This window comes from Falco peregrinus, chromosome 18 (genome assembly GCF_023634155.1).
Source record: "Falco peregrinus isolate bFalPer1 chromosome 18, bFalPer1.pri, whole genome shotgun sequence".
In the NCBI taxonomy this organism is placed as follows: domain Eukaryota; kingdom Metazoa; phylum Chordata; class Aves; order Falconiformes; family Falconidae; genus Falco; species Falco peregrinus.
Window position 1 is genome coordinate 40,666 of NC_073738.1, and position 24,952 is coordinate 65,617.

A 24,952-nucleotide genomic window follows, 5' to 3' on the forward strand; every position below is an offset into this window, starting at 1 on the left:
TTTTTGTCCCCATTGTGGTTTTAGAGGACACACCACCCCCCTTCAGCTCCGGGGGGGCATAAAAGTACTTCAGGTCGCAGTCCCTGGGGGGGAAGCAGGGGGGGTTTAGAGGGGAGCCCTGTATTTATCAGGGATGGGGTTGGTTTTTTATTGGGGGGGGGGGGGGGGGGGGGATTAAGGCCCATTTCCGCCCCCCCCCCCCCCCCATGGTTTTGGGGTCTCTGGGAGGGTCTTGGGGTGTGAGGGGGGATTTTTGGGGGTACCTGGGGTAGCGCTGTCCCCGTTTGCGCCTGAATTCAGCCTCATCCACCGTCCAGACGGCCCCGCGCACGTTTTCCACTCGCACGAAGCACTTGTGCAGGCTCAGGTTGTGGCGCACGGCGTTCTGCAGCGAGGGGGGGCACCCCAGGAAATTGAGGGGCTGCCCAGGAAATTGGGGGGCTGGCCCCCCTCAAATCCCCTGAGGAATTTTTTGGAGGAGGGCATCTGGTGCATGTTTAGGGGTTTTTTGAGGGGGTTTGGGGGCTGTCTGAGCTGTTGCAAGGGGGGTGGTGATGGTTGGAGAGGTGCTGGGAGAATTTAGGGGCCCCCCCCCCCCGGTTTTTTTCATGGGGGGTCCCCGGGGACCAATTGGGGGGTCCCACCTTCCGAATGGCAACATTTTGGGGGTGGGAGGAAACAAGGTTTGGGGTTTCCCTTTCCCAGCGATGGTGGGGGGCAGTGCTGGGGGGAGTGCTCAGAGTGCCCCCCACCCAGGAAGTGGGAGTGCTGGAGGGGAGATCTGGGGGTACGGGGGGGGGTGTCCCCACCTTCCACGTAGCGGTGTTATGGCGGAAGTACCCAAACATGCGGCTGAACCAGTGGTAGATCTCGCCCAGGGTGCGCTGGCGCTGGGGGACTCCAGGATGGCCTGGGGACACAGACACACACATTTGGGGGGAGGGGGGGCACAGCAGGGTTGGGGGGTGTGGGGACATTTGGGGGGGGGCATGAGAGAGTTGGGGACATTTTGGGGGGAGGAGGCAATCCCTATAGGGACCAGCCATAGCAACAGGGACCTGCAGGGGTGTGTGTGAAGGATTTGGGGGGGCTGTAAGGGATGGGGGGGGGTTATAAGGAATCAGCGGGTTGGTATTGGGGGGGGGGGGGGGATGCAGGGGCCAAGGGCGCGGGGTGGGGGTTGGGGGGGGCAGCATCACTCACCCAGCGAATGAGCATGGCGTAGGTGTAGGGGGGCCGGGCAGTGCTGAGCCGGTAGTACTCCAGTGCTGGGGGGGGGAAGCAGGGGGTGTCAGTGGGGTCCCAGGCATCCAGCCCCCACCCCATTATTTAGGGGTGTCATTCCCTCCCACCCCCCAAAACTTGGCGCTCACCTGGGCAGAGCCCCCCATGATCCCAACTGTGCCCCTGGGGGGGCAGCAGGGTCTCAGGTTCCCCCTCCACCTCTGGGGGGGCCTGGTGGTTCCAAATTGAGGGGGGCCCAGCGTGGCCCTTCCCGGGGGGGGCCTGAGGGTGGCGAGTGGACAGTGGTGAGGGGCTGCCAGCGCCCTTGGGGGTCCCAGCCCCAGTTTTGGGGTGTCCCCCCTGCCCTTACCATTGTGGGGGGGCACCTCGGGATGAGCTGTGCGGCTGCAACAGCCCCAGGCGGTGCCGCTCACGGGCCAACTGCGGGGGGACACAGTTTTGAGGGGCATGGAGGGGGGGGGGAGGGGCACGGGGGGGGGGGGGCTTGGCGTGGAGGTACACGGGGTGGGGGGGGAGGGGCTGGAGGGGTGATGTGCTTGGGGGAGGACGGAGGGGTGGGGGGTACAGGCAGGGCACAGGTTTGGGGAGCACAGGTTTTGGGAGGGACAGATTTGGGAAGGGTCATGGTTTTAGGGGGGGGGTCACAGGGCGGTTTTTTTTGGGGGGGGGGGGGCGGTTAGGAGGAGCCTCCTCACCTGCTGCTCCAGCTCCTGGATCCTCTCCAGCTGCCGCAGGCACTGTGCCACCTCCCCCAGGTCACAGTGGGGTCCCCTGGGGGGGGGGCACATATTTTTTTTGGGGGGTGGGGGCGGTGAGGATCTAGGCGCCTGGGACCCCCACACACACCCCAAAAAAGGGACCCAGGTATCTGGGCCCTTCACTCACCTGGGGGGCTGAGCGGCATTTGGGGGCGGCTGGGGGGGTCGCTGCCGGCAGGGGCGGGTGAGGAGGCTCGGTCACGGCCGGGGGGATCTTTGGAGCTCCACTCAAAACCAGGGAGACCTGGAAGAAATTTTTTTTTTTTTTGGGGGGGGGGGGCATAAAAAAAGGGGGCAGACCCCCACAAAGGAGGGGGTGCAGGTTGGGGGGAGGGCTTACCATGTGCTGGGGGGAGCCGTGTCCGCATCACCAGCACCCGGGGTGCTGGATGTGCAGGAGGGGGGGGCACGACCCCCCCTCAGGCGGCACCTATATATTTTTTTGGGGGGGGGGGGGCGGGAAGGAGAGGTGAACCCCCACATCCTGACGCACCCCTCCCCACCCTTACAGGGGACCCAGGTGTCTGGGCTGTGCCCCCCCCCCCACACCTGTGTGCGCCGAGGGACCCCCCCATCTCCGCGGGTCAGCACTGTGGGGCGATCCTGGGGGCTGCGGGGGGGCGGGCGGCGCTGCCTGGGGAGGGGGGGAAGTGTGAGACACCTCCCCCACCGCAAGTGTGCGAGAGGCCTGGGCGCGTGTGCGAGCCGCCTCGCACGAGGGCCCTGCGTCACGGCAAGTCCCGACACGCGTGCGGGGGGGGGGGGATGGGACGGGACACCCCCTCCAGAGCTGTGGCACCCCTGGTTACGTGTGTCCCCCCTCTCCCAGTACCTCCCAGTACAGACTGGGCCCACTCCCATCCTCCACTGGCAAACCCCCACGTCACATCTGCAGTCACCCTGTGGAGCTCCCAGTCCATCCCAGTGCCCCCCAGTCCTTCGCAGTAACCCCTCTCAGTCCTTTCCAGTTTCCCCCAGCCCTTTCTGGCATCCCCCAGCAAGTCACAGTCCCTTCCAGTCCCTTCCAGCAGTCCCCAGTCCCTCCCAGTAGGCTGCAATCCCTCCCAGTCCTTTCCAGTGCCACCCAGTCCATCCCAGTACACCCCAGCACCCTCCCAGACCCCGCCAGCCTCCCCATTTTCCCCACCCAACACTCTTCCAGCCCCTCCTGGCACATGGCACTCCCCAGTCCATCCCAGTGCCTCCCAGTACCCCCAGTCTCACTCCCCAGTCCCCTCCAGTCCCACCCAGTCACTCCAGAACCTTCCCAGTCCCACCCAGCATCACTCCAGTGCCCCCCAAGTCCCATCCAGCACCACGCCGCTGCCCTGTAGTGTGTTCCCAGTGCCTCCCAGTGCCTCCCAGTGCCCCCAGCTCACGGGTCCCGGGCGCCCGCCATGGCTCTGGGCGACACTTGGGTGCCTCCACCCCTGATTTATAGACGGGAAACCACAGCTCTGAGTCACGGCGGGGGCGGGGGGCCGGGGATGGGCCCCCCCAGACCCAAAAGGGCACCCCAAAAATGGCCGGGGTAGCAAGGGCCCCAAGAGGACAGGGTACAGGCACCCCCAAAATGCTAAGAAATGCCCCAAAACATCTGGGAACAGACACCCTGAAACAGCCACGATGAGATGCTTCAAAATGCAGAGAAATGCCCCAAAATGGCCGGGTAGACACATCCCTAACTGATCAGGCAAAGACACCCTAAAATGCAGAAAAATGCCCCCAAAAGACCAGGCAGAACCCCCCAGAATTGGACAGAGACACCCTGAAATGCAGAGAAATGCCCCAAGATACTTCAAAACAACTAAGGGAAACACCCTGAAACCTGTAGAAATGACCCAAAACGGCCAGAGACATCACAAATCGGTCGGGCACAAACACCCCAAAATGAGGAGAAATGCCCCCAAAAAACTGGCCACAGGCACCGTAAAATGGCCACAAAGAAACACCCCAAGATAACCAGGGAGGAAACACCCTAAAACCTGCAGAAATGCCCCTCAACAGCTGGATGAAAACACCCCAAATCAGCCACGCAGAGATTCCCCAAAATGCACGGAAATGCCGCAAAGACTCAAGAAAGACACCTCAAAACTGCGGGACAGAAACAGCGCAAAATGCCAAAAAATGCCCTAAAATGGCCGGATAGAAACACCTCAAAAATACGGATCAATGCCCCAAAACAGCTGGGCAGAAACAGCTCAAATCAGCCAGGCTGAGATGCCCGAAAATGGGGAGAAATGCCCCAAAATAAATGGGCACAGACACCCTAAAATGGCCGGATAGAGACACCCCAAAATGCAACAAAATGCCCCCAAAACTGCAGGCAGAGAAAACCCCAAAGCCGCCAGGCTGAAACACCCCAAAACCAGGACAAATGCCCCCAAAGTGACACCCTGAGGCAGCCGGATGGTGCCCCCCCAAAACAGGGCTGCCGCCCCCATTCCCGCACCAGAAAACACTCCAAAACGCCCAAAAAGCCGCTTTGCAATGTCTCAAATGGACCCAAATTCCTCATGCACCCCCAAATCCCTAAAAATTGCTCCGAAAGGGCAAAAGGCCTCAATAAAGGCCCCCCCTCCCCCGCCAGCCTTATAATTTGGGGGGTGGGGGAAGGTGGGGGGGGTGTTGTTTTCCAGCTGCAGGCCCCACTTTTTGCCCTTTTTGCGAAGAAAACCGCACACCCGAAACCCGCTGATTTAATGTTATTTTTTTTTGATGCTTTCAGACCCCGAACTCCCCCCACTTTAACCCAAACCTGCTCTGGTTTCAGCGCCCTGAGACCCCTCCCTGGTTTCAGGGTGGGGGGGTGTTTGGGGGTGTTTTTTCACCCCCTGGGACTTCCCCAGCCTGAAGCGACTTGAAACTCGCCCCAAGACAGCAGGAAATGAGGGGGGGGGGGCGCACGAGAGGGGACCCGGGAGTCTGGGCCTGCTCCCCGCCCCCCCCCCCCCCAATACCACCCCCCCAGGGACCCCCCAACCCCATCCCTGTGGCAGCCACGTGCTGCAGCGTGAGGGCGTATGTGGGCCCCTCATGCGAAGGCTGTTGCACGTCGACCACCCCCCCTCCTTGTGCAAGCGAGTGTTAGGGTGCAGCCCCCCCCCCTCCAAACTGCCCCCCCCCCCCAGCCCCGCTCACCAGCAGCACCCCGCTCGCCTGCCCGCCCTGCCTGAGGCACCCCGCTTTTTATGGTGTACCCCTCCACCCTGTGATGTCAGAGAACACTCCCCCTCCTGAAGGGGGGGGGGGTCCTGGGGGGCCCCCCCAAATCCTCCACATACACACCCCGCTTCCGCCCCCTCCCCATAGGGTTTTGGGGGGGCAGCAGCATCACCCCAAACTTTCACTAGTCCTGCAGGTTCCTTTTGCGGGGGGTGTGGAAGGGCACAAAGGGACTCGGGCATCCGGGGGACCCCGCTTTTCCCCCAGTGCCCCCCCCCCCCCCCAAGGGCTGCAACCACCTGGGGGACCCCATTTTTCCCCCCACAGCCCTGGGGACCCGCGACTACAGTGTTGCCCCCCAGAGCCAAAGACCCCCACCCGGGGCGGGGGGAGGGCACCAGCCTCCAGGACCACACAGCCTCCCCAGACACCCCTTGGGGGGACCCAGGCGCCCTGGCGGGGGGGGGGGGGCACGCTCCCCTCCTCGCCCCCGCGGCTGGACCCCAGGCCCCGCCCCCTCGGCGCTGGCCCGCCCCCGCCCCAGGCCCCGCCCCCGCGCAGGCGCCTCCCGGCCCCACCCCCTCCCGCCATGGCCCGGGCACCCGCCTCCGCCCCGGCGCCCCCCCCGCCCGCTCCTTGGCCGGACTCCCGGCATGCCCCGCGCCGGGGGGGTCCTTCCCAGACTACCCCACGGCCGGGACCCCCCCCCCCCTCCCCACATGCCCCCCCCGGTGGCGGTTCCCCCCCCCCCGCCGGACGCCTGGCTCTCGGTCCTGCCCCTCCGGACGCCTGGGAGCCCCTGGGGGACCCCGACACCCCCGCGTCGCCCCCCCCGGGGGGCCCTGACACCCCCGCGGCCCCAGCCCCGGGGGGGGGGGTCCCGGAGGGTCCTTTTCGCCGACGCTTTGGGGCTCCCCCTCACCCGCCTGCGGCAATACAGGCCCTGGGACCCCCGGGGGCGGGGGGGAGTCCCGGGGGGGGGAAGCGGGGGTTTTGGGGGGCCCTGCCAGGGTGGGGAGGAGGGCGAGGGGGGGGAGCAGCCCCCCGTGAGCTGGATGAGGCCTGGGAAGGGCAGGTAAGAGATGGGGGGCGGGGGGGAAGGCCCAAATAATGGGGTCACCCCCCCTCCCTGCATGTGCCCCCCAAAATTGGGAGGGGGGGACCATGGGGCATGCCTGGGTTCCCCCACCCGGTCCCCCGAATGTGGGTCACCCTCTGATGGGGGTGCAGACCCCAAACTGGGGGGGGGGGCCCCTCTCCAGTGACACCCCTCCCTCCATGTGTTGTGTCCATCCCCCCCCCCAAAAGGCTGCAGGAGGCGGAGGACGTGCAGCCCCTACCCCCTGACTGCAGCGTGGGTAAGTATCTTGCCCTCCCCCTCAATTTTAGGGGTACACCCCCCAAATTTTGGGGGTACCCTACCTCATCCCCCTTTTCCTTCCCACAGAGCCTGACCCTTCCCCAACGCCCCCTGCAGATGTGGAGCAGCCCCCGGCACAGGTGAGGACACACCCCACCCCCCAAATTGGGGTGCCTCCCCCCTCATGGAAGGAGGTACCCCAAAATCCTGCCCCCCCCTCCCCCCCAGGGCTCCGAGGAGGAGGCTGTGGCGCGGGAGCTGGAGCAGCTCTACCTCTCCCACCTCCGCCGGCTGCGGGGGGAGCCTGACGACAACGGGGCCCCTCCCCCCAGAAACGGGGGTCTCCCTTTCCCCGAACGAGCCCCCAACACCTCGTTAGCTAATGAGATGGCACTGCGTTACGAGGCGGGGGTGGGTCGCCACAGCCCCCCGGTTTTATTAGGGGGGGGAGGGCCAGTGGAGGGGGCATTGGTGGTGCCGGCAAGGCCCCCCCGGGGAAGGGGTTTGGGGGGGGCCCTGAGGGGCTGTGGGGTGGTGTTGGCCTTGGCCGTGCTGGTACCAGTGGCTTGGGGGGATGGGGGGGGGCCCACCGCTGCCCTGGCCTTGGGGCTCTACCTGGCATTGGCCTGGCTGACATGAGGGGACCCCCCCTCAGATTTTCACCCCTGAAGGCATGGGACACCCCTAAATCGGTCAAGGGGGGGGGGGGGGGGAAGCTGAGTTGCAGCATGGGCCTATTGAACTGCACCCCCAAATTGCCCCCCCCCCGGCCCCGGGTGGGTGTGTTGGCCATTTTGTGGGACACCCCACCAATTTCTGTGCACACACCCCTCCTCACAGGTTTTGGGGTGCCCCTCTGTACATACAGCCATAGAAAGATGGTCTCCCCGAGTCCTTGTGGGGGTGATTGTGCTGGGGGGGGGGGGGGACGGGACGAGGGAAGTGGGTTGGCTGTCCCTGTTTTGGGGTGGGGGAGCTGCTTTCCCTCCCTGCTGCTCTCTTGCAGCTGTTTCCTGCCCCTGGGGAAGGTCCCCAGCAAAGGTCACAGGCCCTGTGGGTGACAAACAGCCACCCCCACCCCAGGAGATGGGGGGGCCACTGGTTTCCCGCTAAGGGGTGGGAGGGGGGGCCCCCCCTTGGAGTTGTGTCATGGCCTCTGCGTTGTGACTGAGGGGGTCTGCATCCCCTGGGAAGCAGCTGGGAGGGTCCTCAGCCTGCTGGAGGTGGTCAGGAAGGGATATGTATCCACTGGGAAGCGGGGGTGGGGTGGTGGGGTGGTGTCCTCAGCCCATAGAAGGAAGCCAGGGAGTCTTCAGCCTGCAGTGAGGCGGCTGTGGGGGTCCACAGGCCCTAGAAGGCAGCTGGAGGGGGGTCCCCAGCCCTCGGTGAGGGAGCTGGCGGGGCTCACAGGCCCTAGAAGGCAGCTGGAGGGGTCCCCAGCCCTCAGTGAGGCGGCTGTGGGGGTCCACAGGCCCTAGAAGGCAGCTGGAGGGGTCCCCAGCCCTCAGTGAGGCGGCTGTGGGGGTCCACAGGCCCTAGAAGGCAGCTGGAGGGGGTCCCCAGCCCTCAGTGAGGCGGCTGTGGGGGTCCACAGGCCCTAGAAGGCAGCTGGAGGGGGTCCCCAGCCCTCAGTGAGGCGGGCTGTGGGGGTCCACAGGCCCTAGAAGGCAGCTGGAGGGGTCCCCAGGCCCTCAGTGAGGCGGCTGTGGGGGTCCACAGGCCCTAGAAGGCAGCTGGAGGGGGTCCCCAGCCCTCAGTGAGGCGGCTGTGGGGGTCCACAGGCCCTAGAAGGCAGCTGGGGGGGTCCCCAGCCCTCAGTGAGGGAGCTGCAAGAGGTCACTCACCCTCCTGGGCATAGCCGGGGGGGGGGGGGGCAGCCCTCAGCCCATGAACACCGCCAAAAGGGGTTTCCCAGGCCCTGCGATGGTTGAACTCACTGTGATGGTGGTCTGGCCCCTTGGGTGCCATCTGGGGGGGGGGGGGGGGGGGTCCCGGCCCCCCCGGGACAGGCCCAGTGCGGGGATGCAGCAGCGACACCTCCATCGCCTCAGAGGGAGGGAGGACTGCGGGCGCCGGGGCGGGGCCAGGCGCCTCGCGCGTCACCGCGGGCTGCACGTGCGCGCCGCGCGCTCTAGCTCCGCTCCCCCCTCCCCTCCCCTCCAACTCCGACCTGCGTTTTCCCGCCAAAACGGGTCGTACCCATTGGCTCCGCCGTTCTCGCGCCGCCCGCCCACGTGACGAGCGGTCGCCACGACAACAGCCGTGGGGGACGGGGCGGGCGGGGCCCAGTGACGCGTTCGGTGGGCGGGGCCAGGCGGCGGCGGCGGCAGCGCGCGCTTTTCGGCTATTGCGGCCTAAACGGGGACCCTCCCCCCCAACCCCTCCCTGTCCCCCTCCCCGAGCCGCCCCGCTATGAACGGGGCCGGGCCGGAACGGTTCCCCCCGGTTAAACTCCGCCGTCTGCATGTAACCAGCGGGACGGACCCGACCGCTGCCGTCGCCCTGCGGGAGATGTCACCCCCCGCCGTAGGTCGCGGTAAGGGCAGCGCTGCGCATGCGCGGAACGCTGGGGCCGGGCATGCGCACAGCGGCGGGGGGCGCGCGGGCACTGGTGGGGGCGGGGGCGCCGCCGCTTCTCTCAGGAGGGGCCTGGAGACCCCCGTGGGGCCCAAAGGTGGCCTGGAGACCGCCGCTACCTGCTGCCTAGAGCAGGGGAGAAGGAGTAAGGGGGGCCTGGAGACCCCCAGTGAGGTCACGGGGGACCTGGAGACCACCGTGAGGCCCAAGGGAAGCCTGGAGGCTGCCATCACCCACTGCTTGGAGCAGGGGAGGAAGAGTAAAGGGGGCCTAGAGACCCCCAGCGAGGTCACAGGGAGCTTGGAGACCACCATGGGGCCCAAGGGAAGCCTGGAGACCGCCGTCACCTGCTGCTTGGAGCAGGGGAGAAGGAGCAGTGGGGGTCTGGAGACCACCAGCGGGGTCACAGGGAGCCTGGGGACTGATGCTTCCCTCAGCAGGAGCCTGAAGACCATTAGCAGGTGCAAGCGGGGCCTGAAGACCACTATCGGGGCCAAGGGGAGCCCGGAGCCTCCTGTTACCCACTGCTTGGATCAGGGGAGAAGCGGGAAGGGGGGCCTGGAGACCACCGCTGAGCCTGAGGGGAGCCTGGAGACCACTGCCACCATCTCCTCGGAGCAAAGCCAAGGTGGGAGAAGGGTCTCAGAGCCCAAGGGAGGTCTGGCCCCCAGCATGCGGCAGAAGAACCACAGCCTGGAGGACTGCTCGGTGATTTCTCTCAACGAGGACGAAGAGGAAGAGGAGGAGGTGGAAGGCCCCAGGCAGTACCTGGTGGCCCTGGAGGCCGTACAGCTGGAGCTAGAGGCTGTGGAGGAGGAGGCGGCTCATGCTTTCCGCCACCTCCACACCAAATTCTGGCTCCGCCGGCAGCCCCACCTGCAACGCCGCAACTGCCTCATCCAGCACATCCCCGGCTTCTGGGTCACTGCTGTATCCTTTCAAGGGGTGGGGTTGGGTTGGAATTTGGGGGGGGGGGAGGGAAGTGGCGAACCACTGAACTCCACAATCCAGTTTTCCTTGACCCCCCCTATCTTCCCCAGTTCCTGAACCACCCCCAGCTCTCGGCCATGATCAGCGACCGTGATGAGGATGTGCTGAGCTACATGACGAGTTTAGAGGTGCCTGGGTGCCCCTGGGGGGATGTTGCAGGGAGGTATGGGGGCACACACCACAGCCCCTACAAAAGGAAGGAGGGTGACATAGGCTTGGGTCCTGCAGGTGGAGGAGTTTGGCGACGCCCAACCTGGGTGCAGGATCAAATTCTTCTTCAGCATCAACCCCTACTTCCAGAACGACGTCGTGGCCAAGGAATTTGTCCATGACCCCTCCGGTGGGTGATGAGGGGTTGGGGCGGAGGGGAGCACCCCCATTTCCTACAGCCCAGGGAGGGATTTTGGGGGATCTGGAGTGACCCCCTTTCCCTCTCCCCAGGCCACTTGGTATCCCGTTCGACCCCCATCCGATGGTGGCAGGGGCAGGACCCCTGTTCTCGCCCCCACAAAGGTCCCCCAGCTCCCCGCAGCTTCTTTGCTTGGTTTGGGGATCACAGCTTCCCCGCAAGGGACCACATCGCTGATGTAAGTCCCAGTGCTCCCAGCATCCCCTTTCTCAGTGTTTCCAGTATCCCTCTTAGTCCCAGGAGCCTCCTGACCCACCCCCAATCTCTCCCTCAGATCATCAAAGAAGAACTGTGGCCAAACCCACTGCAGTTCTACCTGCTGGGCGAGGGAGCTGAAGGGACCCCTGAAAGGTCAGCTGTGACGTGGGGCGGGGGGGAGGTAGCTGGGGGGTACCCCAAGGTTTTGGGGATACTGGAAAGGAACCCCAAAGCTTTGCTCCCATCCTGTTAACACCCCCACCCACAGGGAGAGTGGGGAGGACTGCGTGGTGATCGTGGACGATGACGATGAGGATGTACAGGAGATCCCTGATGATGGGGATGGTAAACAATCCCCCCCCTTGGAGTGCTCCTGTACCCCTCACCTGAGGAAATAGGGGGTCTAGAAGCACCCCCAATTCCCCCAGACCCCCCTAAAGTCCTCCTGGAGGAGGCAGGGGGGCTGACTTTTTGTATGTGTCTGTGTCCAGGCAGCGGTGTGGAAGAGATCCTGACTGAGGAGCCTCCCAGTCCCCCAGACGGACGGACAGACACTGATGGGGACAGAGATTAATAGGCAGGGGGGTTGGGGGTGCTACACCATCCCTCCCCGGAAGGCATTGTGGGTAACGAGGGGCTGGGGGGGGGCCCAACACGGCTGAGGGTGGCTGTTGGCCTTGAACCCCCCTGAGGCCCCCCCATGAACACCCCAGGGGGGGTCCCCAATCTCCCCCCCTCCTTCCCCCAAAATCACCACCCCCTCTATACAGGAAGAGAAATACAATTAATTTAGGAGTGGTTTTGTACATTTTGGGCCAAGAACTTGTAAAATTGTCTTTTTATATCTGAAAATATAAAGATTTAATGTGCTACACAGACATTCCTCTGAACCCCCAAATTCCTTGCCTTAGTGAATGATGATGTCAAGAGAGGGGTTTGGGGTGATTTTACTTCGTTAGGTCATTGCCCGCCCCCCCCCCCCCCCCCCTTCCCCTGCCATCAGTTTTGTAGTAAGGGGCCTCCTGGCTTTGGGGTCCCCCACGAGTTCCTCGTTGTGGGGAGGCTGGATGCCGAGGATGGGGAAGGCCCCCACGAGCTGTTCCCGGGCGTCCCCAGCGAAGCAGTTGCGCAGGAAAGCAGGGAGCCCCCTGCCCAGGGGCACCCGCACCAGCCCCTGCACCTGTGGGGGGGGATTCCCCAAAGTGCCAGGGACACCCCAGTGCCGCGCCACCCCCCCCCAGTGCTGTCAATCCCTCCCAGCCCCACACAGAGGGGGAATGGGGTCCGGATCATGCCCCCCGCCCAGGTATCTTTGTCCCCCAGTGCCTGCCCCCTACCTCAGACCCCCCAAGACTCCCATATCCCCCCCCCCCCCCCCCCAATGCTGTCACTCCCTCCCAGCCCCACACGGAGGGGAAATGGGGTCCGGATCGTGCCCCCCGCCCAGGTGACCGTGTCCCCCCGCCTCCGGTGCCGGGCTCCCCCCTCAGACTCCCCCAGTATACTGCTGGGGTCCCCCAGCCCCTCCTGCCGGTAGTTTCCCCCCCTCTCAGCCCGCCACCCCCCCCCTCCGGTGCCGGGATGCCCCCTCCGACCCCCCCCCGGACGTCACAGCTCTCCCGGTGCCCGCTGCCCCCCTGATACGACCCTCCCCACCTCCAGGCCGTGCTCCGGTGACCGCGGGCCACCCCTCTCGATGGCCACCAGCTGCTCCAATGGTAACCGCCGGATGTAGAAATGCGTCACGAGCCCAACGTCACTTCCGCTTCCGCCACCCGCCGCCGGCCAGGCCCTAGCGCCGCAGTGATGGCCGGGTCCCAAACGCAGTTCGGCCGCCGCCGGGCCCAGCTCTTCCAGCAGCTCCCGGTGCAGCCCAGCCTCCAGCGACTCCTCGCCGGGCTCCACCAGTCCTCCCGGGAAGCCAAACCGGCCGTCGAACCGCAGCTGCATCTACCGGAGCGGTGGCGGAATCAGCGGCGGGAAGGAGCCGCGAGGCCCTCCCTGTGCCCCCGGACGTACCAGCACCGCGTATCCCGGCGGAGGAGAGCCGGCGGGCAGCGGGGCGTACAGCAGGACGTGGCAGGCGTGCCGCCAGCCCGGTTCCCCTGCTCGGTTCCCGGCCGCATTCCGGTGGAGGCCCAGCGCCTCCGCCCGGCTCAGCGCCGCCGGCGGCTCCCCGCTCTCCCACATGGCGGCGCCGCAACTGCGCGTCTCCGCCAATCAGCGCACGGGTAGCCCCAAAGACCGCGGCGCCTCCACCAATCAGCGGATGAGGGGGCCAGAAAAAGCCCCGCCCCCAGCAAATAACACCGCTGGCAACTCTGCATTGCTTGGCCACGCCCCCTCACATCGCTCCATTCACCCCACGGCTTGGGGGGGGGGGGGGGGGGGAGCCGCACAGAGCGACACCCCCCACCCCCCCATTGTCCCACCCCCCCACACACACACAATGCCACATGCTCCCCCAAGCTGGGGGGACAGGACAGGGGGGCAGAAGAGCCACAAGCTGGACAGGGAGGGGGTTTATTGCTGCCCCCCTCCCCAGCACCCAGTTGGGGAGGGGGGGCCCTGGAGTGGGGGGTCCCAGTGTTTTTTTTAGGGGGGGTGGGGTCCCTATGAAGCAGAGTCAGAGGCCTCAGAGCTGTCTTTGACATCAGTGCTCTCGGTGGTCTCGCTAACCTCGCTGAGGTCTTTGCTGTCGACTCCCCCATCTTCAGGAGCTGAGGGCACCACTGCTGGTTGAGGGGGGGCCCCCCCACTCCCACAAACCCCCTCCCCACCCCGGGGGGGCTCAGTGGGAGCTGGGGGGCGGCCACGCTCCTTCTGCTCCACCTGCTTCCGCAACTGGAAAGGGGACAGAGGGAGAATGTAAATAAATAAATAAAGGTTTACAGTGGTACGGGGGGAGGCAAAAAAGACTTGCAATGACCCTGGGGGGGGGCAGCCCCCCCAAATAAGAGCTCGGGGGAGGTCCCGCAGGTGTAGCACTACCTCATCTGCCATTTGGGTGAGGTCCCGCTTCATGGCGTAGGCATCCTCCCCGTCTGCGTAGTATTTGGGCTCCACCTCGCTTATCCTGGGCGGTGACACACCCGGGGTGTGTGTGTGTGTGTTATTTGGGGGTACACAACAAATCAGGGGAGTGTTTTGGGAAGGGGGGGGCATGGAGAGTGGTATTTTTGGGGTGTCCCCCCAGCCTACCACCCATTTTGTCTTCTCAATGTGCAATGTGGCCATGAATCCTCCCAGAGATTTAGGACTCACACCCACAACCAGGCCCCCCAATACCCCCCCAACCCACTAGCCCCCCCCCCCAGTACCATCCAACGCCCCCTCCCATAACCCCCAGCTCCCCGAACACACCCCCACACACACACCCCCCCCCCAGACTCACTGGAAGTTGAGGGTGTTGGAGTAGAGGTGCAGAGCTGCCCGGTTGCTGCGGTACAAAAAATTAAAGGGGTGGGAGGGTTATTTTTGGGGGATCCCCAATTGGTTTGTGATTTGGGGGGACCCCCAGGGGGCTCTTTTTTGCGGGGGGTGGGGTGGGGTATCTCACCTCTTACGGACGTGGAGGGAGACATACTTGGCGTTGAAGTTCTCAATCATAGCCCGGGATGCCTGGTCCATCAGCTTCTGCGCCAGCCCCAGGCGCCGGTGGGATCTCTTCACTGCCTTTTTGCGGGGGATTACAGACACCGTGGGGTACCCCAAAACCCACCTGGGACACCCCAAAACTACCCAGATACCCACAGATCACCAGGATACTCCAACACCCCTAATTCCTCCCCAAAGAGGCCCCCTTGAACACCTCAAAAAGTCCTCAAGGAGTAACCCAAAAGCTCAAACCCACTCTGAGAGCCCCCTCAACCTCTTCAGAATCCACACAGACCCTTCAAAGAGCACCTAAAATTCCTCAAGTGACCCCCCCAAACCTTCTGACTCACTCCAAGACCCCCAAACCCCTCAAAAGAAGGCCCCAAACACTCTCAAGTGTCCCCCAAATCCCTTAAAACCCACCTTCAAATATACTCTCAAGAGCTCCCCAAAACCCTCAAAGAATACCCAAGGAGGTACAAAGACCCTCAAAGAGCACCCCAATACCCACAAATCCCCTTAAAGAGCACCCTAAAGGCACAGACCCATTCAAAGAGCCCCCCAAATCCCTCAAAGAGCTCCCCAAACGCCCTTGAAAAACACCCTAAATGCTTGTATCCATAACAAAGCACCAAATTCTTCAAAGAGACCCCCAAGACTCTCAAGGAACACTCCAAAACATTTCAAGTGACCCCAAATCCCCTCAAAGTGTACCCAAAAGTCTCCAACACCGTCAAAGCGCCCCTCCAACTTTCCGACCCACTCCAAGACATCCCCCCCAACCCCTCAAAGAGCACCCCAAATGCACGGGCCCACTCTAAGAGGGCCCTCCAGACACTGAAGGAGCTCCCCAAAATTCTTCCAAGTGCCCCTACATGCCACAAAGAGCACCTGAAATACTCAGACCCACTCCAAAAGCCCCCCCCAAACCCCTCAAAGACCACCCCAAAAACCTCTCATGGTCCACCAAAACCATCTGACCCCCTTCTTCAAGAGCCCCCCCGAACATCCCAAGTGCCTTGGTCACCCCCCATAAACACCCTATTGCCTACCAGGGATGTGATGTGTCCATGAGGAACATCATCAGGGTCCTCCTCCCTGCAAGACAACCAGGGTGAGAGCTGATGGGGGGGCCCGACACCCCCAAATCCTGTCAGCAACTCCCCCCCCCCCCAAAAAAAAAAATCAGAGGGAAAGGGGGGGGAAGGCCCCCCCCAAACCACACTCACATCTTGGCCAGGACATAACCCACAATTTTCCCATTTTCGTCTTCAGCGATGTATGAGAGCTGTGGGGAGGGAAAGAGGGGTGATGGGGGTGATTCAGGCATGCCGGGGTGCACCCAGTATCCTGGGGTGGTGGTGGGAACAGAGGGAATGTACCTGGGGCCAGGAAAGGCCATGGTAGAAGTAATACTTCATCTGGTAGTTCTCCGGCAGGCAGAGCAGGTTGCAGTGTTGCATGTTCATCAGGTCCTCGGGCTGCCGGTGGGGCGTGTCAGGGTAGTGGTGACCCGGAACGACCCCAGGGAATGGGGTGACACACCCCGAAGCCAGCCCCGGTACTGCCCAACAGCTTCAGACCCCCCCTAACAGCGCACAGTACCCACCTCTGACCCAGCTCCCGGGGCCCGGTACCCCACTCGGAGCCCCCGTTTCCCCCGCAGGGAACCCTCCGGGGGCCGGTATCCCACTCGGAGCCCGGTACCCCACTCGGAGCCCCCGTTTCCCCCCGCAGGGAACCCTCCGGGGGCCGGTATCCCCCTCCGACCCCCCAGGAGACGCCGATTCCAGCCTTCCCGAGGCCCGGCTGACCCCCCTACCGAGGTCCGCAGCCCCTCCCGCGACCCCAGCCCCCCTACTCTGCACCCCGGTTCGCCCCCTCCGGGGCCGCCCACCCGCGCGTTTCGGATGTTCATGGTTGCGGCCGCCCCGCCGGCTCCGCCGCCGTCCCTCTCTCCTGTCGCGCCGCTTCCGGCGGAAAAGCTCCCGCCAGCCAATCAGCGCTGACCACGCCCACCTACTGACAGGCACCCAAGCCAATCAGTGACCGGAGTGAGGGATACGACTCCACCCGCCCCACCCTTTGCCCTCAGTTAATCAGAGGCGAGCTCCGCGCGAGTGACAGCTACCCCGGCGAACCCACGGCTCAGCTGCCACCAACCACAGCTACGCCCCGCTGGTGGGTGGGTTTCCCTACCCAATCACGCCTTGCAGCACAGCGGAGTGACAGCGGCGCGAGCCAATAGGGAGGGAGGGGAGGCGGGGCAACGCAGACCACACAGAGGCAGCGTGGCTGAACACGCTTTATTGCGGGGGGGAGGGGGGCGCACCACGGGGAGCGGAGCAGGGACACCCCCCCACGGGTGAACGGGACGGGAGTCCCCACGCTGGGGAGTGGGGGAGTGGCCCAGGCAGGATCCCCACACCTGGGTAGGGGTTGTCCCAGCTCCCAGCGGTGCCCCTGGTCCACATTCCAAGGGTGGGGTGGGGGGGTGGGGGGTATCCCAATATCCCAGAGTAATCCCCACTCGTGGGGATCCCCCCTCCTGGAAGGGGGTCTCCCCACTCATGGAAGGGGTCTCTCCACTCATGGAGGGGGTGTGTGTCCCACACATCCCCACACCTTTCCCATCAGAGCATCCCCCAGGGAGTGTCCATCCCTGGTGAGCAGCCCTGCGGATACCCCCGCCTCGCTCTATCACCCCGACATTATTTTGGGGTACGGGGGTGCAGGGCCCCCCCCAATTAAGGCTGCATGCGGAGGGCCCCGTCCAACCTCACCACCTCCCCGTTGACCATGGGGTTCTCAGCCAAGGCTTGGACGAGGTGGGCATACTCGGCGGGATGTCCCAACCGGGAGGGAAAAGGCACTTGTTGTCCCAAAAAATTCCGAACCTTTTCAGGTAAACCGGCCAACAGCGGGGTGGAGAATAACCCTGAGGAAGCCCAAAAAGAAAACAACAGAAAGGGGGTGAAACAGGCCACGTGCCCCCCACCACTCCCCACCCCACACATCCCCTGCGTCATTACCGGGAGCAATGGTGACCACGCGGATGCCGAGCGGCGCCAGGTCGCGGGCAATGGGGAGGGTCATGCCCACGATGCCGCCCTTGGAAGCTGAGTAGGCCGCCTGTCCCACCTGTGGGGTGGGGGGTACGTGGTTATTTTGGGGTCCCCCTCGACCCCCTCCCCGCTGCGGTTGCTGGTGGCGGTGCCCCTCACCTGCCCCTCGAAGGCAGCCACGCTGGCGGTGTTGACCACCAGCCCGCGGTGGCCATCGGCATCGGGTTTGTTCTGGCTCATCAGGCGGGCGCTGAGCCGGGTGACGTTGAAGGTCCCCACCAGGTTCACCTGGGGGAGGGAGGTTGTGGACACCCCCATGGAAGAAACCCCCTCCCCACCCCCGGCTTGTGCCTCGGACAACCCCTCACCCCCCTCGCCATGGTCACCCCGTTGGTCAGGGACAACCCGTAGCCACAACACCCCAGTCCCACAAACACCCCGTTGTGCAGGGACAACCCACAACCACCCTGTGACCTCCAACACCCCACCCCCAAAAACACCCCGTTGCCTGGGGACACCCCACACCCCACAACCACCCCATCGACCAGGGATTTTGAACACCTTGCACCCCCCCACCCCCCCACTAACCTGGAACACCTCACACCACCCTGTTGATTGTGGATACCCCCACGACCACCCTGCTGACCAGGGACACCCCACAACCACCACCCCCCACCTCCAGAACTCACGTTGATGACCCTCTGGAAGTCCTCCAGCTCGTGCACCTTGTCCTTCTTACTGTTGTAGGTCTTGACGGCGATACCCACGCCGGCACAGTTCACCGTCAGGTCCAGGCGGCCAAACTCCTTCTGGGCCAAGGTCAAGGCGGCCCCCACGTCCTCAGCTGAAGTCACCTAGGGGGTCAAGGTGGACCCCACATCAAGGTGGCTGTCACCACCAGGCAAAAACAGAGGAGACCCCCACCACCACCCCGGTAGACACAAACCCCACCACCCATGGGTGCTCACATCGGCGGGGGCGAAGGCGCAGCGCTCCCCCAGCTCCTTGGCCAGCTGCCCCCCCGGTGAGGTGGGCAGGTCGAGGAGAACCACCCGAGCCCCCTGTTCCACCAGCCGTTCCACCGTAGCTCGCCCCAGTCCCGAGGCACCGCCGGTCACCAGTGCCACCAGTCCCTAGGATACAAGAGAGGGGGAGGGGGGGTTAGAGGGGAGCCGGGGGGGGGCCACCCTACATCCCGGTGGTGGGGGTCTCCCGGTGGTTCCCGGTACCTTCACGCTACGGATGGCCGCCATCGCCCTCCCACCAACCGGCCAATGCGAACGGGAGGCGGCACCGGGGACGGGGCGGAGCTCGGGGGGAGGGGGAGGGGAAAACACACGTGGGGTGTCCCACGGGGTTGGGGGACAGGATTGGGACCACCCCCGTCCCACAAGGGGACAACAGCTGAGTGTCCCCACCCCCGGGGGTGGGGGGGGGCACACACATGGGATTGGAACCCCCAAGGTGCCAGGCTCAGGACCCCCCCAGGGATCATGACCCCTAAAGGGACAGGATCGGGCCCCCCCGAGGGGACAAAGATCAGCACCCCACCCCCTCCCCCCGTCCAAAGGGACAGGATTAGCCCCCCCCAGGGGAGGGGGGGAGGCAGCATTTGTCCCATCCTCCCTCCCAAGCCGGCACCCGGCCAGGGTATAGCATTACCCCTGACCTTCTCGGGGTGCAACCGCAGCACCCGCCTGCCCCCCCCCACCTCCCAAAATGGAAGAGAAATCACCCAAAATTCCAGGTATAACAGGACGGGGGGGTGGGGTGGGGTGTGTTTAATTAGCGGGGGGGTACACACACAGAGGGACACTGACCGTTGCCGGCGGCAGAGGGCAGAGGCATGGCGGCACCGGGGCAGCTGGCACAGACCCCCCTGCAAAAAACGTGGGTCCCCCTCCGTGCCCACACCTTGAAACGGGGATGTAAGTCGGGGGCATTTTTTGGGGGGGACACACAATGCCTGCTTTGCCCCAGATTGAAGTGCAAGAGGGATGTGGGGGGCGGAGGGGTGCTAAACACTGGTGTAGTCCCCTCAAAAAACATGCCCCCCCCCCCGCTCCAGCCTCTGTCCCCCAGTTTACCAACTGCCCCACCATGGTGATCATGGTGGGGCTGCCAGCCCGTGGCAAGACCTACATGTCCCGTAAGCTCACACGTTATCTCAACTGGATTGGCACCCCGACACGTGGTGAGTATTTTTTTTGGGGGGGGGGGGGGGTTGGTTATTGGGGGGGGGAGCATTTGGGGTACCCCCCTAACACCTGCCTTCTGCAGTGTTTAACGTGGGGCAGTACCGGCGTGAAGCTGTGCAAAGCTATAAGAACTACGAGTTTTTCCGTCACGATAACCAGGAGGCCATGCAAATCCGCAGGTTAGAGCCTGGGGGGGGGGGGGGGGGGGGAGCATTTTTGGGGTACGCTTCGTGTGTGTGGGGACACAGCTGATAACACACACACACAACCCCCACTGCAAAATTCACCCCCCAGGCACTGCGCGCTGGCAGCCCTGAAGGATGTCCAGACCTATCTGAACTCTGAGGAGGGACAAGTGGCAGTAAGAGACACCCCCTCCCCCTTACACAAAACACACCACCAAGGGCCAAAATACCCCTCCCCTTTTTGGGGGAGGGGCTCCAAATTGACCCCCTAAACTCCCAGGTGTTTGATGCCACCAACACAACACGGGAACGCCGAGCCCTCATCCTGCAGTTTGCAAAGGAGAATGGCTACAAGGTACCAGCAGCGTAATTTGGGGGGGTGGGACAGGCAGAATTTATATCAGGGGACTTACAGAGTTTTGGGAAGGAATGACAGCGTTTTGCGGGTGCTTACAGCACGCTGGGGGTGTAATGGCACTGTTTTGGGGATGTTCACAGCATGGGGAGGCAGTGGCAATGCTTTGAGGGGGGGTCTGTAGCACATTGGGGTGCAGCAGCACTGTTTTGGGGGGGCACCAGTGTTTTAGGGGTGTTTGCAGCGGGGGGTGGGTGGCCAGTGGCAGCGCTTTGGGGGCGCTTACAGTAGGGGGGGGTCAGCAGTGACTCCTTCCCCTCCCTGCCAGGTTCTGTTTGTCGAATCCATTTGCAATGACCCTGCCATCATCGAGGAGAACATCAAGGTTAGAACCTGGGGGGGTGTCCAAGGAACTAGGGGGTGGGGGGGCTGCATGTCCACCAAAAAAAAAAAAAAAAACCGAAAAAAGTGCTGATGCTGCCCTCCTCCCAGCAAGTGAAGCTGAGCAGCCCCGACTACAAGGGCTGCGCTCAGGAGGAGGTGGTGGCTGACTTCCTCAAGCGCATCGAGTGCTACAAAGCCACCTACGAGCCCCTGGACGAGGAGCTGGACAGGTGACACCAAGCCCCATGCCCCCCTAATTCCTCATTGGCTTGGGGACCCCCTAGACTGACGTGGGGTGACCCCCCTGCCACTGCAAGCGGGCTGTCCTACATCAAGATCTTTGAAGCGGGACTGCGGTACCTGGCGAACCGGGTGCAGGGCCACATCCAGAGCCGCACCGTCTACTACCTGATGAACATCCACGTCACGCCCCGCACCATCTACCTCAGCCGCCATGGCGAGAGCCAGCTCAACCTGCGGGGACGCATCGGGGGGGACTCAGGGCTGTCCCCTCGGGGGGCAGCAGGTAGGGGGGGGCACCCCCCCATGCCTGTGGCGTGGGTATGACCACGGAGGGGCTGCTGAGGGGGCTACAGGCAGAGGGTAGAGCTAAGAGGCCAAAACTACAAGTCATTGCGGGTAGACAAGGGGCGGGGCTAAACAGACCACGCCCCCATGAACACACCCACAGCCAAGGGGTGGGGCTAAGGGGCCAGGCCACACACACGGGGCACGACTGGGGACCCCACAGTGCTACCCCATCATCCCTTTACCACGGATGGGGCGTGGCCAGCGCTATGCCCCGCCCATGGGTGTGGCCAACACCAACCACACCCATTCCCAGTATGCCCAGGCCCTGGCCCAGTTCCTCTGTGGGCAGCACATCCAGGACCTGAAGGTCTGGACCAGCCACATGAAACGCACCATCGAGACAGCCGAAGCCCTGGGGGTGCCCTACGAGCAGTGGAAAGCCCTCAACGAGATCGATGCCGTGAGTCACCCCCGTTTTTATTATGGGGGAGCACCCCCCTCATTCTGAATTTTCCCCCCCAGCCCCCAACATCCCCATCCTGCAGGGCGTCTGTGAGGAGATGACCTACGAGGAAATCCAGGAGCGCTACCCCAAAGAATTTGCCCTACGGGACCAGGATAAATATCGCTACCGCTATCCCAAAGGCGAGGTAATGCCCCCACCTCGATGACAATAAGGGGGTGCACAGGGTTTTGGGGGACTCCCCCCTTACCCTGGTGCACGTCCCCCCCCTCCACAAGTCATACGAAGACCTGGTGCAGCGGCTGGAGCCCGTCATCATGGAGCTGGAGCGGCAGGAGAACGTGCTGGTCATCTGCCACCAAGCTGTCATGCGCTGCCTGCTGGCTTACTTCTTGGATAAGAGCGCAGGTGAGGCTTTGGGGACAATTAGGGAGATTTTGGGGGACACATAAGGACGTTTGGGGATACCCCCAGGCGCTTCAACCCCCCCACCTTACCCTTTATTCCACCCCAAAGATGAACTGCCCTACCTCAAGTGTCCCCTGCACACCGTGCTCAAGCTGACACCCGTGGCTTATGGTGAGTGGGCTGCAAGCCCCCCAAAAAACAGGGAATGCCCCCCCCCCCCCCCAAAAAAAAATGGGGGGCCAAGGTGCAGCCACATCCCTTCTCCCTTGCCGGGGTAAACCAGGGTGCGAGGTAGAATCCATCTTCCTCAACATTGAAGCAGTCAACACCCACCGGGAACGACCCGAGGTAAGGGGGGGCACCCTCAAAAAACCCACCAATAAGCACCACACATCTTAACACACACACACACACCCAGACTGAGGGGGGGTATTAGGTTTTGGGTAACCCCCCAAAAAACCTTGTCTTCACCCTGCAGAACGTCGACATCAGCCGTCCCCCAGCTGAAGCCCTGGTCACCGTCCCCAAGCATTATTGAGGGGTCCCCCCCAGGGCAGGGGGGGGGCTCCCCAGATTCCAGCTTAATGAAGCACCGAGTTATGAGGCAGCGCTCCAAATGGGCACCTTTATTACTCTGGGGGATGGGGGAGGTGGATCCCAGGGTGTGGGGGGGGTTCAGGAGGTAGCTTCGGCATCATTGTACTGGCTCTTCCAGAATGTGGGGTCCTTCCCTTGGATCTGGGGGAAAGCAGGGAGGGGAAGAAAAAAGGGGGGAGTCAAATTGAGCCCCAGGACCCCACCTCCCCCCAAAAACCCAAGGATGACCCCCCAACACAGCCTCACCTTTGCCACAAAGCGCAGCACATCCTTCTTGGAGATCTCTTTGGCTGCCCGCAGCCCCCACTGGTACTTGAATTCGGGGGGGTCTGTCAGGGGGATTGGGGTGATCTCCAGGTACCTGCCAAGTGGAGGTATGTGTGTTTAACCCCCCCCCCAAATATTTTGGGGGACCCCAGGGGTGTGTGTCCGACACTCCTCAACCCTGCGACAGACCCCTCAAGTCGCTGGGTGTTGGGGGGCTGTGTTGTTTTTTTTTTTTTCTCTGCGGTGTGGTATAAACAGCCTGGCCGAGACTGGCGCCAGGGCTGCTCTGTGCACACCGGGGTTGGGAGTGATCCCAGGGTCTAAAATCTGGGGGGATAACCCCACCCCTAACTCACTTCTGCCGCACAAACTCCTCTGTCACCAGCTTCTTGACATCCCCAAAGACGCTGTGTCGCTGCCTGAGGACAGGGGGGTTAATGAGGTGTGGCAGCAATGCGCCCCGTCCCCTGTTACGCACGTGTGTCCTGCCCCTCAGTATCCTACCCTGGTTTCACTCGGAGCCAGCGGAGAAACTCCCACACAGCACCTGGAAAAGAGGGTGTTAAAAGTGGGGGGCACAAATGGGAAGGGGGTATGGAGGGGGATTTGAGGGTGCTCACTGTCTTTGGCCGAGTTGCCCTTCATGAAAATGAAGCTGAGGATGACGGTGAGGAGCCCCAGCTTTGCTGTTTCATCATTCCTGCGGCAGACGGAGAGGCACGTCACCCACATGAGCAAAGGGATGAATGCTCCGATGGAGTCTTACGTGCCTGTGTCCATCCCACCCACCCCACCCTCCAAAATCACCCCCAGGGTGATCCCCCCGCCCCGGCACCAGCCCCTCACTGGCACAAGTTCTCCCCCTCGGCACGGGGCAAGCTGCTGGTGAGGATGTAGATGTGATGTTTGGCATCGATCTCTACCAACTCCAGCCCGAACACCTGCAGGAGGACAAGGGTTAATCCAGGAGAGAGTCTTCCTCCATTCCCAAAGCCCCCACATCCCTCCTTGTCCTCCCCTCCACCTGCTGCAGGGTCCTGGTCGCCTGGTTGATGATCTCCGAGTAGACATCTCTGTATTCCCGAATTACTTTCTTTAGCATATCTGTGAGGAAAGGCAAAGGAATCGCTAAGGGAGCCTGGATGCCTGAGCACCAAAAGGGCAGTAAGGTTTTGGGGTTCCCAAAGCTTGGGGGAGGGGGGGCTCCCCTAAACTTACCTGCTCTCTTGATGGGGATCTTTTTCTGGTCCTTCACAAGCAGGAACTGAACAAGCTCAATCGCCTGTGGGTGCGGGAAGGCCAAGAGCTAGGTAAGGACACAGAAGCTAAGATACATCACTCAGAAGAGGAAAAAGTGAACCGCCTCAACCCACCTTCTGATTCACTTCACTCTTGGAGTGCCTCTCCAGGTTCTTCTGCACCTGAGTGCACGTCGGCGTCTGGTTCAGGATGAAATCCTCCTCCTCCTCCTCCTCCTCCTGCAGGAAAAGGCCAGGGAAAATCCTGCTGCAGAGAGACACACCACACCCCAGAGAGGGTAAAAGGCGGGGGGGGGGGGGGGGGGGGGGGGCTGCCCCTTACCTGAGAGAAACCTAACCGTTTGCCGCGCCTTCTCTGGGACATTTCTCACAGCAGCTCTGAGGGAAAAAGTAGGAGCCGCGAGCTGAAACTGCGAAGAGATCGTCCCCCACAGATGTCCCTCACATCCCCCCCGCTCCCTCCCTTCAGCAATACCGCAGAACCCGCCACAGAGGCCCATTAAAGAGACACGGAACCGCCGCGCTACCTGCCTCCCTCCCGCTGCGGCTGCCACCCGCCTCCCCTTCGCGCATGCGCCCGCAGCGGCCCCCGCCCGCACAACCCAGCCCCGCCTCCTATTGGCCAGAGCACTGCGCTCGTCCCACCCAACGCCTCTCCTTCGCACCGCCATTGGCCGAGCGGCCGCCCTCGCTCCGCCCCCCAGCACGTGTGCAGCGCCCCCCACCCCCTCAGGTGGAGGGCAAAAAGGGCGGGAAAAGCCCCGCGCGCGACCTCTCCCCTCAGGGCCACAAAAGGGGCGCCTGATCAGCGGCACCACCTCGGTTCCGCCGTTAAAAACGAGCTGAAAAAAAACCCCCAGACAACCCAAAATGGTCGATTTTTACCGCCCCCCTCCCTCCCTGCCCCTCGTTATGCGCCTCGAAGGCCCTTCTCTCGGGCT

General features: G+C 63.3%; 8 protein-coding genes across 10 annotated transcripts; 3 read left to right on the forward strand and 5 right to left on the reverse strand.

Moving 5' to 3' along the window:
• Positions 1-10: 10 nt before the first annotated feature.
• On the reverse strand, positions 11-4,779 carry LOC114011449 (forkhead box protein P3-like; the record flags this gene model as incomplete). The annotated part of the gene is given in 13 exon segments (XM_055790072.1): positions 11-83; positions 264-385; positions 810-898; positions 1,200-1,268; positions 1,374-1,506; positions 1,595-1,627; positions 1,630-1,665; positions 1,941-2,016; positions 2,131-2,161; positions 2,164-2,247; positions 2,344-2,379; positions 2,382-2,433; positions 2,553-4,779. Coding segments are annotated over 13 exon segments (1,146 nt in total), but the record flags the coding sequence as incomplete, so codon positions are not given.
• A 987-nt stretch (positions 4,780-5,766) lies between these two features.
• Positions 5,767-7,407, forward strand: LOC129782611 (proline-rich protein 2-like). Its single transcript, XM_055789885.1, has 4 exons — positions 5,767-6,243; positions 6,477-6,526; positions 6,616-6,668; positions 6,757-7,407. Exons 1-4 carry the CDS (start codon positions 5,822-5,824, stop codon positions 7,165-7,167), a joined length of 936 nt encoding a protein of 311 aa, XP_055645860.1. The 5' UTR covers positions 5,767-5,821; the 3' UTR covers positions 7,168-7,407.
• Positions 7,408-8,389: 982 nt separating this feature from the next.
• On the forward strand, positions 8,390-11,582 carry LOC129782612 (testis-specific Y-encoded-like protein 4). Its single transcript, XM_055789892.1, has 7 exons — positions 8,390-10,035; positions 10,146-10,223; positions 10,324-10,435; positions 10,537-10,682; positions 10,779-10,855; positions 10,971-11,047; positions 11,194-11,582. Exons 1-7 carry the CDS (start codon positions 8,941-8,943, stop codon positions 11,274-11,276), a joined length of 1,668 nt encoding a protein of 555 aa, XP_055645867.1. The 5' UTR covers positions 8,390-8,940; the 3' UTR covers positions 11,277-11,582.
• On the reverse strand, positions 11,526-13,101 carry LOC129782613 (U8 snoRNA-decapping enzyme-like). The gene is made up of 3 exons (XM_055789900.1): positions 12,722-13,101; positions 12,359-12,652; positions 11,526-11,882 (listed from the first exon to the last, which is right to left on the reverse strand). The coding sequence occupies exons 1-3, from the start codon at positions 12,890-12,892 to the stop codon at positions 11,658-11,660; spliced, it is 690 nt and encodes a 229-aa protein (XP_055645875.1). The 5' UTR covers positions 12,893-13,101; the 3' UTR covers positions 11,526-11,657.
• A 103-nt stretch (positions 13,102-13,204) lies between these two features.
• On the reverse strand, positions 13,205-16,353 carry NAA10 (N-alpha-acetyltransferase 10, NatA catalytic subunit). The gene is made up of 8 exons (XM_055789899.1): positions 16,197-16,353; positions 15,682-15,780; positions 15,529-15,587; positions 15,352-15,397; positions 14,262-14,377; positions 14,097-14,141; positions 13,694-13,778; positions 13,205-13,546 (listed from the first exon to the last, which is right to left on the reverse strand). The coding sequence occupies exons 1-8, from the start codon at positions 16,215-16,217 to the stop codon at positions 13,316-13,318; spliced, it is 702 nt and encodes a 233-aa protein (XP_055645874.1). The 5' UTR covers positions 16,218-16,353; the 3' UTR covers positions 13,205-13,315.
• Positions 16,354-16,591: 238 nt separating this feature from the next.
• HSD17B10 (hydroxysteroid 17-beta dehydrogenase 10) lies at positions 16,592-18,719 on the reverse strand. The gene is made up of 6 exons (XM_055789893.1): positions 18,594-18,719; positions 18,333-18,497; positions 18,054-18,218; positions 17,524-17,652; positions 17,332-17,440; positions 16,592-17,237 (listed from the first exon to the last, which is right to left on the reverse strand). Exons 1-6 carry the CDS (start codon positions 18,615-18,617, stop codon positions 17,047-17,049), a joined length of 783 nt encoding a protein of 260 aa, XP_055645868.1. The 5' UTR covers positions 18,618-18,719; the 3' UTR covers positions 16,592-17,046.
• A 434-nt stretch (positions 18,720-19,153) lies between these two features.
• PFKFB1 (6-phosphofructo-2-kinase/fructose-2,6-biphosphatase 1) lies at positions 19,154-22,495 on the forward strand. Its single transcript, XM_055789901.1, has 14 exons — positions 19,154-19,292; positions 19,433-19,558; positions 19,645-19,741; positions 19,857-19,923; positions 20,028-20,102; positions 20,431-20,487; positions 20,595-20,716; positions 20,804-21,009; positions 21,329-21,477; positions 21,563-21,667; positions 21,759-21,888; positions 21,997-22,059; positions 22,172-22,236; positions 22,367-22,495. The coding sequence occupies exons 1-14, from the start codon at positions 19,211-19,213 to the stop codon at positions 22,424-22,426; spliced, it is 1,404 nt and encodes a 467-aa protein (XP_055645876.1). The 5' UTR covers positions 19,154-19,210; the 3' UTR covers positions 22,427-22,495.
• Positions 22,496-22,499: 4 nt separating this feature from the next.
• Positions 22,500-24,868, reverse strand: LOC101922414 (non-structural maintenance of chromosomes element 3 homolog). 3 transcript variants are annotated; one of them, XM_055789896.1, is made up of 11 exons: positions 24,539-24,868; positions 24,334-24,389; positions 24,126-24,230; positions 23,971-24,034; positions 23,777-23,856; positions 23,599-23,693; positions 23,373-23,452; positions 23,257-23,299; positions 23,109-23,171; positions 22,732-22,846; positions 22,500-22,626 (listed from the first exon to the last, which is right to left on the reverse strand). In XM_055789896.1, exons 2-11 carry the CDS (start codon positions 24,373-24,375, stop codon positions 22,564-22,566), a joined length of 750 nt encoding a protein of 249 aa, XP_055645871.1. In that variant the 5' UTR covers positions 24,376-24,389; positions 24,539-24,868; the 3' UTR covers positions 22,500-22,563. The 3 variants fall into 3 exon arrangements, with proteins under 3 accessions (XP_055645871.1, XP_055645873.1, XP_055645872.1); XM_055789898.1 differs by having other exon boundaries at positions 24,126-24,227; positions 24,539-24,867; XM_055789897.1 differs by lacking the exon at positions 24,539-24,868 and having other exon boundaries at positions 24,126-24,227; positions 24,334-24,459.
• Between the last annotated feature and the right edge of the window lie 84 nt (positions 24,869-24,952).